The 12,010-nt window shown below is 31.2% G+C and overlaps 1 protein-coding gene across 2 annotated transcripts in view; it reads right to left on the minus strand.

Moving 5' to 3' along the window:
• Positions 1-10,881: 10,881 nt before the first annotated feature.
• LOC141284767 (ret finger protein-like 4B) overlaps positions 10,882-12,010 on the minus strand; it is a 5,961-nt gene continuing 4,832 nt past the window's right edge. For both annotated transcript variants that reach the window (XM_073817781.1, XM_073817780.1), the window contains exon 4: positions 10,882-11,574. In XM_073817781.1, coding sequence (XP_073673882.1) covers positions 11,075-11,574 — 500 coding nt within the window. In that variant the 3' untranslated portion in view covers positions 10,882-11,074. The remainder of the gene's footprint in view (positions 11,575-12,010) is intronic.

Below are 12,010 nucleotides of genomic sequence, written 5' to 3' on the forward strand. Positions count from 1 at the left end.
TATGAAAATGTTCTTCATTTCCAACAGAATGAGCACTTTTCTTGGTGGGACATGTTTTTGCCAAATTTTCAAGAATCAGTGATAGTTGTAGACCAATGCTTTTGCATTTAAGTTGATCTAAACTGCTTATAACAATTGTACAATGTTTGCAATAACCTACTTTTTCTAAAGAAGCCTTTTCCTGGAAAACAAAATAATGTTAAATAATTACAGAAAAATACATCATAATATACATTCATTCTAAAAAATGTTAAAATAATTAAATTAGATTGTTTTATATTATAATTTTATTATAAAGTCTGTCATTTAGAGTTTAAAAAAGCCCACAAAGCAAAGCTTTATTCTGAATAGCCTATAATGCAAGTCAAAAAACAAATTCTGATAAGCCTAAACAACCTTTATTTTAAAGAATGCATATTTGTGCAGTGATTTAACTGTATTTTCCTCATTTATCCAACATTGAGTGCATCTCTAAGCGCTGGAGAGCTTGTTGTTGTGCTCCCATGCCTCTGGTTTGGGCCTCGCAGCTCCATGATTCACATTTTAATGTGCTTCAACATCCATCAGCCCCCTGCTTAAATCAAAGGCTGACTGGGGAGTCCTTTATTTCACAAGACTTCCTACACAAGTAACTCACTGAATGCACCCTGAGAAGAACCAGGGCCTTTCTTTGAGAAGAACAATGAGGAACCAAAAGCAATTATATTTCCCTCAGTAAGTCTTCAGAGAAGGCCAAAAAAAGTTTGATTCTTTTGGAAATGAAGTCTTTAATGGGGACTTGTAAGGGGTTTTCATTTGTCGTTTGAAGTTAAAAACAAACACTTTTTAATACAAAGTGCATTTGAGACTTTCATCTCCAGACCCATTAAGTGCAAAAGATCAATGGTTTTATTTGTCAATTGATTTCGGAATGTTCAAAACAGTTTTTAGAATGTTATGTTTTTTTGAATGTTAATGTAACATTATGGCAGTGTTACTTTTGAACGTTCTCTAAACGGTTACAGTAACATTTAAAAAGCGTTAGATGTCATCATCATCACCATAATTAATAATAATAATCTACTGTAAATCCTGCTGGTTTGTTGAAGACCTCCCTCTCTGTATGTGGTTATAGGGTCATTTCCCGTTCGCGGGATTTGAAAGGCTCTAAATGATGGCGAATAATGGAATAATAAAATAACAAAATAATAAAGTGGCCGAATGAGCGGAGCGGGTCATATATCAGGTGATCCGGAAACCTCGCGGTTCCCTGCGGCCTCCCCGCCATGCACATGTTAAACACGGCTATAGAGCCGCAGCAGAAGACGCTCTACATGAGAAAGACGCGCGCAATAAACGCCAGCAGGGCGCGGGAGGCAAACACAAGGCAGAAAGGCAGAAAGAGATTCAGCTTGTTCTCTTTTCACTTGCGAGATTAGAGATAAATAGAGCTACACGAACTCAAAGATGTGTGCCAGCGCGCCTTTGTCTTCGTCCTTTTCTTTATCTTTAAAGTAGAATGCGTTTATGCTTTTAAAAATAGATTTATAATGCAAATTATAATTTATAATGCAATTATGCAATTTTTATATAATGCATATAAATAATTTATATAAATAATTGCAATCAAAATATTTATTTATTTTGCATTTTTTTCCCCATAATTTATTACAATTTCTATGTAGTGCATTCTATACATCCTAATGAAGTTTCTCACGGTCATGCGTGGGTTTGTGAGTATGTGTTATAGTCTCATTAATCTCCGTTAACAGACATGTGAGACAGAACTAAACATCACAATATACACAGCAAATGGTCTGTGTGTGTATTAGCGTTTCCGAAATGAGTTCACAGGTACACACGAGGTGCTTGAGCGTGTGTGTGGCTCGGTGTGCGAGGTGCGTAAGGTGTGTTATTTTCATGCTGATGGTGCTTCACACCTGCTCGCGCGTATCCGCCGAGAATGGGAATCGATCATCAATCGATCATGAGCTCTTTGCATTTCATCATGAGGTGATAACAGAAGATATTATAGACGCATTCACGAGGAGAAACCGACAGGAACCTCATCTCATAATGAGAGAAGAGGTGTGTGTGTATTCTGATATAAGAGTTTCTGTCTTTTCTTTCAGATAATACGATTGAACAGACGATTATATGTTTAGGTAACAGTGTTCATATAATTACATCTAATAATTCTCGCTTGATTCAACTCATTTTGACTGTATACATGTTTGATAAAACTAAATGTGACATGGTATTTATCAAAATACTGTTGCATTTATATAAAACATACCATTTTGGCCACCTTGCAGTACCTGAATATATATGAGTATATGAATATACACTGTAAAATGTTTTGTCAGGTGTCAGGCCAACAGATTTCACCATAATTACCCAGTTGATTTGAGAATTTGAAACATTTTCTAAATTAATTTTCTGAAATATGTTTAAATATGAAAATGAAGCATTAGCGAATTGAATATGTACTATTTCTCACAATTTTCCTGAACATTGGATTAAGCTTGCTTCAAAATTTTTTGTTTGATTTTGTTGATGTATTAGAGGTAAAGATTTTTACAGAAGGGATTTTGGATTAAAGACATTAAAAAAACGTTTTCGCTAAGTTTTTAAAAATAAAATAAAATAAATTAAAAACAGGTGAATGATATATGAACAAACCCTTCTATATAAACCTTCAGAATATAGAGAGAAATAAAACTCTAAGTTTTGGTGTATGTAAGTGCTTTTGAAGCGGAAATACAAACTCATTTTGAGAAAACGGCCTTTAAAGATATGTATTGTAATACAAATCTACAGATGCAATAAAGTGCAATAATAAAACGATCTAAAGATATATGATCAAACCCATCAGTAAAAACCTTCAGAATATAGAAAGGAATAAAACTCTTAAGTTTTGGTGTATGTAAGTGCTGCTGAAGTGGAGAAACAAACTAATTTTGAGAAAACGAGATATTTGAAGATATGTATTGTAATAAAAATCTACAGACGCAAGTAAAGTGCAATAATAAAACACTCGAAAGAGATATGAACAAACCCCTCAGTGAAAACCTTCAGAATATAGAAAGGAATAAAACTGTAAGTTTTTGTGTATGTAAGTGCTGCTAAAGTGTAGAAACAAACTCATTTAAAGAAAATGATCATTGAAATCTATAGATGCAAATTGATAAAGTGCAATAATAAAACCATTCGAATGGTATATAAACAAACCCTTCTATTAAAACCTTCATTATATAGATTGAAATACAACTGCTAAGTTTGGTGTATGTAAGTGCTGCTTAAGTGAAGAAACAAACTCGTTTTAAGAAAAACAACCTTTGAAGATTTATATTTTAATTGAAATCTATAGGCATAAATAGATAAAGTGAAATAATAAAACCATGTGAATAACATATGAACAAACCCCTCAGTAAAAACCTTTAGAATATAGATAGGAGTAAAACTCTAAATTTGGTGTATAAGTACTGCTAAAGTGGCAAAACAAACTCATTTAGAGAAAACTGCCTTCAAAGATTGATTGTAATAAAAATCTACAAACGCAAATAAAGTGCAATAATAAAACACTCGAAAGATATATGAACAAACCCTTCTATATAAACCTTCACAATAGAAAGGAATACAACTCTAAGTTTTGGTGTATATAAGTGCTGCTAAAGTGGAGAAACAAGATATTTGAAGATATGTATTGTAATAAAATTCTACAGACGCAATAAAGTGCAATAATAAAATGCTCGAAAGATATATGAACAAACCCTTCTATATAAACCTTCGGAATATAGAAAGGAATAAAACTCTAAAGTGGAGAAAAAAACTTGTAAAGGTATGTTTTGTATTAGAAATCTACAAATGCAAATAGATAAAGTGCAATAAAATAGTTTATTTGTGGTTTTCTTTCCACTGGTCTGAAACATGTTATGAAAATGTTATGAAAAGCCACAAAGCCAAATTTCAAAATTGACCAGTAAATAAAAAATATTGTTTTTGCTTGCAGTGTATTGAATCCACCTGACTACACTGTTATCTGTGTGCAAGAATTCACTATTTGCCTGTTTTTATTGCTTTATTTATGTGTGTATTGTCTTTTTAATATGTATCTGTTTTGCAGAGACTTTTACACCAGAACATCTGTAAATATTCTTTCATCTGAAGACGACATGAGTTTCACATGACTGGTGTCGTGGTCCTGATGATGGTAAGTCACTGTGGGTCTCTATCTGATGAATGTTTGAAAACTGTCGGGAAACAGTAAATACACACATCCTGTCCCAATGCACACAGAGTGTTTATCGGGTCCAGACATCATCATTACGACACACACACACACACATACACGGCGTCAGGCGGCTGACTCACTGAACATGTATTCATTTATAGGTTCTGATGCATTTTGGAAACAGCAAAAGTAGAAATAAAACATAAAAGCAACAAACTAGTCACTCATGAGGCCACATCATGAATCAGAGGTGGTTTGTAAGAAACATTTGTTTTCAGCAGGAACTCGCTGATATGCCGTATTGAAGGGTGTCACGACATGAATGCATTGTGATAATGGAATAATAATGAGAAACAGATGAAGTTAACAGGTCACTAACAGACAGAATTACTCATTTAATATGTAAATGCAGCTCCTTCACGCATATTAGGGGAGACAGACTGTTTTAACATGCGGCTTGATCATACCCTGGTGCGAATTGAAGGTCTTGTGTTTTGCTTTCTCACCTCAGCTGAACCTGGAGAATAGCATATACATCAGTAGGAACTTCCACTAACTTTTCTTAAAAGTTCTATAAATGTTAGGACAAAATATTCTTAAGGTAGTGTTTATGGAATGTTCATGTAACTACTAATATTTGAAACATGTTCTCATAACTTTGAGAGAAAAACATTCTTAGAACAATATTTCTGGAACTTACTTGATGTTACTGATGTAACACTTATGGGTAAACAAGTTTTGGATTTTGGATTTCTCTTTTTATTACTCCTACCAATAGACAGAAAAAAATTATTTTCACCAAGTTTTTAGAAATAAAATGTAAAGAAATTAAAACCAGGTGAATGATATATGAACAAACTCCTCTATAAAAACCTTCAGAAAATAGAGAGAAATCTAAGAACTGTGGAAGTGAAGTGGAGAAACTAACAATTTTTTTGAGAAAAACAGCCTTTAAAGATATGTATTGTAATACAAATCTACAGATGCAAATGAAGTGCAATAAAAAAAGCTTGAAGGATATATGAACAAACCCCTCTGTAAAAACCTTCAGAATATAGAAAGGAATAATACTCTAAGTTTTGGTGTATGTAAGTACTGCTGAAGTGGAGAAAAAACTAATTTTGAGAAAACGGCTTTTAAAGACATGTATTGTAATAAAAATCTACAGACGCAAATGAAGTGCAATAATAAAACGCTTGAAGGATATATGAACAAACCTCTCACTAAAAACCTTCAGAATATAGAAAGGAATAATACTCTTGAGTTTTGGTGTGTCTAAGTGCTGCTGAAGTGGAGAAAAAACTAATTTTGAGAAAACAACCTTTAAAGATATGTATTGCAATAAAAATCTACAGACGCAAATGAAGTGCAATAATAAAACGCTTGAAGGATATATGAACAAACCCCTCAGTAAAAACCTTCAGAGTATAGAAATGAATAAAACTCTAAGTTTTGGTATATGTACGCTCTTTTGAAGTGGAGAAAAAACGAATTTTGTGAAAACGGCCTTAAAATATATGTACTGTAATAAAAATCTACAGACGCAAATGAAGTGCAATAATAAAACGCTTGAAGGATATATTAACAAACCCTTCTGTAAAAACCTTCAGAGTATAGAAAGGAATAATACTCTAAGTTTTGGTGTATGTAAGTACTGCTGAAGTGGAGAAAAAAAACTAATTTTGAGAAAACAACCTTTAAAGATATGTATTGCAATAAAAATCTACAGACGCAAATGAAGTGCAATAATAAAACGCTTGAAGGATATATTAACAAACCCCTCAGTAAAAACCTTCAGAGTATAGAAATGAATAAAACTCTAAGTTTTGGTATATGTACGCTCTTTTGAAGTGGAGAAAAAACGAATTTTGTGAAAACGGCCTTAAAATATATGTACTGTAATAAAAATCTACAGACGCAAATGAAGTGCAATAATAAAACGCTTGAAGGATATATTAACAAACCCTTCTGTAAAAACCTTCAGAGTATAGAAAGGAATAATACTCTAAGTTTTGGTGTATGTAAGTACTGCTGAAGTGGAGAAAAAAAAACTAATTTTGAGAAAACAACCTTTAAAGATATGTATTGCAATAAAAATCTACAGACGCAAATGAAGTGCAATAATAAAACGCTTGAAGGATATATTAACAAACCCCTCAGTAAAAACCTTCAGAGTATAGAAATGAATAAAACTCTAAGTTTTGGTATATGTACGCTCTTTTGAAGTGGAGAAAAAACGAATTTTGTGAAAACAACCTTTAAAGATATGTATTGCAATAAAAATCTACAGACGCAAATGAAGTGCAATAATAAAACGCTTGAAGGATATATGAACAAACCCCTCAGTAAAAACCTTCAGAGTATAGAAAGGAATAATACTCTAAGTTTTGGTGTATGTAAGTACTGCTGAAGTGGAGGAAAAAAAACCTAATTTTGAGAAACGACCTTTAAAGATATGTATTGCAATAAAAATCTACAGATGCAAATAAAGTGCAAAAATAAAAAAGCTTGAAGGATATATGAATAAACCTCTCACTAAAAACCTTCAGAATATAGAAAGGAATAATACTCTAAGTTTTGTTGTGTAAAAGTGCTGCTGAAGTGGAGAAAAAAGTAATTTTGTGAAAATGGCCTTAAAAGATATGTACTGTAATAAAAATCTACAGACGCAAATGAAGTGCAATAATAAAACGCTTGAAGGATATATGAACAAACCCCTCAGTAAAAACCTTCAGAGTATAGAAAGGAATAAAACTCTTAAGTCTTGGTGTATGTAAGTGCTGCTGAAGTGGAGAAACAAACAAATTTTGAGAAAACAGCAATATTAAAAAACATTTAAATAATTTCATTTTGGGTAAACAAGTTAGTAGAACATTGAAGAAATGTTTTAGAAACCTTTAAATTATGTTCTAATCATAACAAGAAGACTGGACATTTCAGCCTTCTTAGAATATTAAAAAATAAACACTCAAATAACATTCTATTTTAGGTGAATGTTATAACCGTGGCAAGAAAACTGGACATTTCAATGTTTTATAAATATTTCAAAACAACGTTCCCACAATGTTTTTATAACCCATTTGTTACCTGGGAAAGAAAACTGAGATGTCTTTAATATCTCGCTTCTCAGATGTTTTCCCTGAGGAAAAATATGCCAGTAATATGAACTCAAACATTTAGCATGAGAATTATTGACTCATTTGTGTCTCTTGTTGTTTATTTGTCTGAAGAACTTGTAGAAGAAACATTCGAGACAAGTTGACACTTAAATGAGGCATAACAGAGACATCCACATGAAAGATCAACCTGTAAGCAATAAAATCAACACTTTCTCTCTCCGAATGTTGTTGGAGATCTTGTTTACCACTTTTCCCAGAGCAAGACACTCGCAGAGTTTGTGTTTACAAGGTAAATGACTTGCATGCTTGTTTTCGAGCCTTGTTTGTGAGTGGTTTATCTGAGAGGCCTTTAACATTCCTCCTGTCCCTCATCAGATAAATACCAATCAAATCGCCTTTGACCGATGCTGATCGATTTTTCAGGAGACCATATACAAGACATCAGTGTGTGTGTGTGGTCCGATGAATGAGTTTATCGTCCTTGCCAAGACATGACCACAGAGCTGAGAGCATGTTTGAGAAAGAGAAGGAGGAAGAAATGAGGCACAATTCAAGATTCTGCCAGATACTCAAGTATCTGAAGAAAATTGTAAATTGTTGCTCATAGAATGGATCTTTTAGACAGATCTTATTTTCCTCTTATTTCAGTTCCTCGTGAGAAATAAAAACACCCGAATGAGTCAACAGTTGTTATAAAATAAGAACATTGAGCTATGAAATGAATGTTAATTAAAAGTAAAACATTAAAAAAAGTGATTTTCATGACTTAATAATAAATATTAGAAATCAATATTAGCTGAAATAGTAAAATAAAAGATAGACAGGTTAAGTTACCCAGTTCATTGAATACATTAGGAATTGAAAACATTCAGAGTTTTCTGAAATATTATGTTTAAATATGAAAATTAGCGAATTAAATATATACTATTTTTCACAATTTTCCTACATTAGATAAAGCTAGGTCCAAAATTCTTATTTGATTTTGTTGACATATTAGAGTTCAAGGTTTTTAAAGAAGGGATTTAGTTTTTTTCTTTTTATCACTCCATAAATCAAAAAATACTGTCAACAGACATAAAAAACACATTTTCGCCATGTTTTAGAAATAAAATTAAAGAAATAAAACCAGGCGAATGATATATGAACAAACCCTTCTCTAGAAACCCTAAGAATATAGAGAGAAATAAAACTCTAAGTTTTGGTGTATGTAAGTGCTGCTGAAGTTGTTATAAAATAAAAGGATTGAGCTATGAAATGAATGTTAATTAAAACTAAAACAGTAAAAAAAGTGATTTTCATGACTTAATAATAAATATTAGAAATCAATATTAGCTGAAATAGTAAAATAAAAGATAGACAGGTTAAGTTACCCAGTTCATTGAATACATTAGGAATTGAAAAAATTTTTTATGAGTTTTCTGAAATATTATGTTTAAATATGAAAATGAGGCTTTAGCGAATTAAATATATACTATTTTTCACAATTTTCATATACATTAGATAAAGCTAGGTTCAAAATTCTTATTTGATTTTGTTGACATATTAGAGTTCAAGGTTTTTACAGAAGGGATTTTGTTTTTTTCTTTTTATCACTCCATAAATCAAAAAATACTGTCAACAGACATAAAAAAACTAATTTTCGCCATTCTTTAGAAATAAAATGTAAAGAAAAACCAGGCGAATGATATATGAATAAACCCTTCTATAAAAACCCTAAGAATATAGAGAGAAATAAAACTCTAAGTTTTGGTGTATGTAAGTGCTGCTGAAGGTGTTGTAAAATAAAAGCATTGAGCTATGAATTGAATGTTAATTGAAACTAAAAACAGTAAAAAAGTTTTTAGTGACTTAATAATAAATATTAGAAATAAATATTAGCTGATATAGTAAAATAAAATAAAATAAAAACTAAAATTTATTTTTATTTCAGGCAACATTTCTAGTAGTGGCAGTGCTTTTATATGTTAGTTTTTTTTAAGTATGAGCCATGGTATTTATCCAAGTAATGTTGGATTTACATAAAATACACCTTACAGTACCATAGCATATAAATATACATTGTAAAATGTTTTGTCAGGTGTAAAAGTCAAAACACACCAGGTAGGGTTAATTTTTTTTTACCATAATTACCCAGTTGACTGAGTACATTAAGAATTGAAAACATTTTTTCAATTAGTTTTCTGAAATATTATGTTAAAATATGAAAATGAGGCATTAGTGAATTAAATATGTACTATTTTTAACAATTTTCCTGAACATTGGATAAAGCTAGGTTCAAAATTCTTGTTTGATTTTGTTGACGTATTAGGGTTAAAGGTTTTTACAGAAGGGATTTTGGATTTATCTTTTTATCACTGTATAAATCAGTAAATACTGTCAACAGACATAAAAAACACATTTTCGCCATATTTTAGAAATAAAATTAAAGAAATAAAACCAGGCGAATGATATATGAACAAACCCTTCTCTAGAAACCCTAAGAATATAGAGAGAAATAAAACTCTAAGTTTTGGTGTATGTAAGTGCTGCTGAAGTTGTTATAAAATAAAAGGATTGAGCTATGAAATGAATGTTAATTAAAACTAAAACAGTAAAAAAAGTGTTTTTCTTGACTTAATAATAAATATTAGAAATCAATATTAGTTGAAATAGTAAAATAAAATAAAAACTAAAAATAATTTTATTTCAGGCAACATTTCTCATTTTAATTTAGGTTAAATATTAAAACTAAAACATTTTAAAAATTACAAAAACATAAGAAAATGTTTACAACTTTAACTATTAATAAAAAAGAAAGTATATATTAAAATATAAATATAATAATATAAATAATATATAATATAAGTGAAATAAATATAACTAGCTGAAATATTTTTTATATATAATGTTCTTTTATCTCAAGTAATATTTTTTTATTTTAGTTAATTTTAGTTTTTATTTTTATTTAACTATAACACAAGAATCATAATTTGTATTATTATTTTTAATTATTTTATATGTTCTGTTTTTATTTTTAATTAAAGTTTTAGTAATATCATTGTGTAATATAAATATAACAATATAAATAATATATATATTTTTTAATTTATTAGTATATCAAATATGCTAAAATAACACTGCTTAGATCATTTGATGAGAAATGTTTTCTGAATTAATATTTAGAGCTCAAACTTACTATCTTATCTTAGCAAATCTGAGCACAGTTTGAGACATTTTGTAAGATATTTTATTAAATTTTAGTCAGCTATAGGTATAATTTAGTGTCCTTATTCATAAATATTGGCCAACAACAATAAAGCATCCCAGGAAGCTATACAATAATAAATACATTTTATTATTTACATATTATTTACAGTGTTTCAGCAATATTTTTAAAATAAAAAATAAAAAAGTTTTAACATTTTTCAACAGGCAGTCTGACAGTGATCATGCAATTAATATTTCCAAATTACTACATTTATTTTCTATACATGAGTTGTGTGGCATCTTTGGTTATTGCAACCTTTGCAACCACTAAATATAATACAGAAAATATAGTCCCACTAAATATAAACACATAAATACAAAATTAATTCACCACAAGGAGCTAACAAGACAATAAATGAGCTTATATTAAGGTTTTAAATAAAGCACATTCAAGTAGCATACATGAGATGCTGCTTTATATTTTGTCTAAAGCAAGAGATCTAAGAAGACAGCATAATGTCTACTTAGGGTGCTGGCTGCCTGTGTAGAAAGCACACTAGGTTTTAGAACGGAGCCGTTCTGTAGTATTATTGGTCTCAGACAGTGATCCAACACTGGAAACCAGACCCGAATCCGAGTCTGACGTGTTTGACATCTCCTCAAACTTCTGAATCACGGACCTCACCGACCCGAACGCCACGTCCCGCCTCCAGGGCCCACTTCCCGCCCCTCCTGGACCCCGATAGGCCGAGCTATGGCTGAGAAAGACGTGATTGGGTGGTGGCAGACCTGGGCGGAGCTTCAGTCGTCCCTGGCCCAATTGAAGAGCAGGAATGAGGGGGACGCTGAAGTGGGAGGGGACAGCGGCGAGGAACTCTTGAGTTACAGAATTGTGGAAAGTGATCGAAGCTCCGCCCACATTTAGAAACACGCCCACTGTCTTTAGCTGAGGAGGAATAGAGGGGAGGAGCTCACGTCGTCCGTCAAACACAGCGTGAAACGCAGAGCCACGCCTCTCCAACCACCAGCCACGCCCATCATGTGATGAAATCACTCCTGAGGAAGAGATAATAGGAAAAGAAGCATTATGGAAGTGAGGACTGAACTGTTTTTGAAGAAATCGAAACACCATTGAGTTTGAGTTGCATAAATCATAATATTAACTGTTTTGCACAATATGAACACAAGAGGGCAGAAAAGGTTTGCAATACAAGTGCAGTTTTGCACTTTTGTCCATTTTGTCAAGTACTAGTGTTATTTCAGTATCATTGATACATACTAATTTATAACTTCTTATATATTTTGTCTAAGCAAAAAATAATAATAATTAAACAAATAAAAATCTTTTTTTACATTTTCAGTAGAGGTTTTAGTCATTGTGTTGTTTTATCTTTTATTAGTTTTTTTATTATTTGGATTTTATTACATTTTATTAAGTTTTTTTGTTTTAGATATTTTAGTAGTTCAGGTTAAAATAAATGAAACTAGGTGA

Source organism: Garra rufa, chromosome 14 (genome assembly GCF_049309525.1).
Source record: "Garra rufa chromosome 14, GarRuf1.0, whole genome shotgun sequence".
Lineage (NCBI taxonomy): Eukaryota > Metazoa > Chordata > Actinopteri > Cypriniformes > Cyprinidae > Garra > Garra rufa.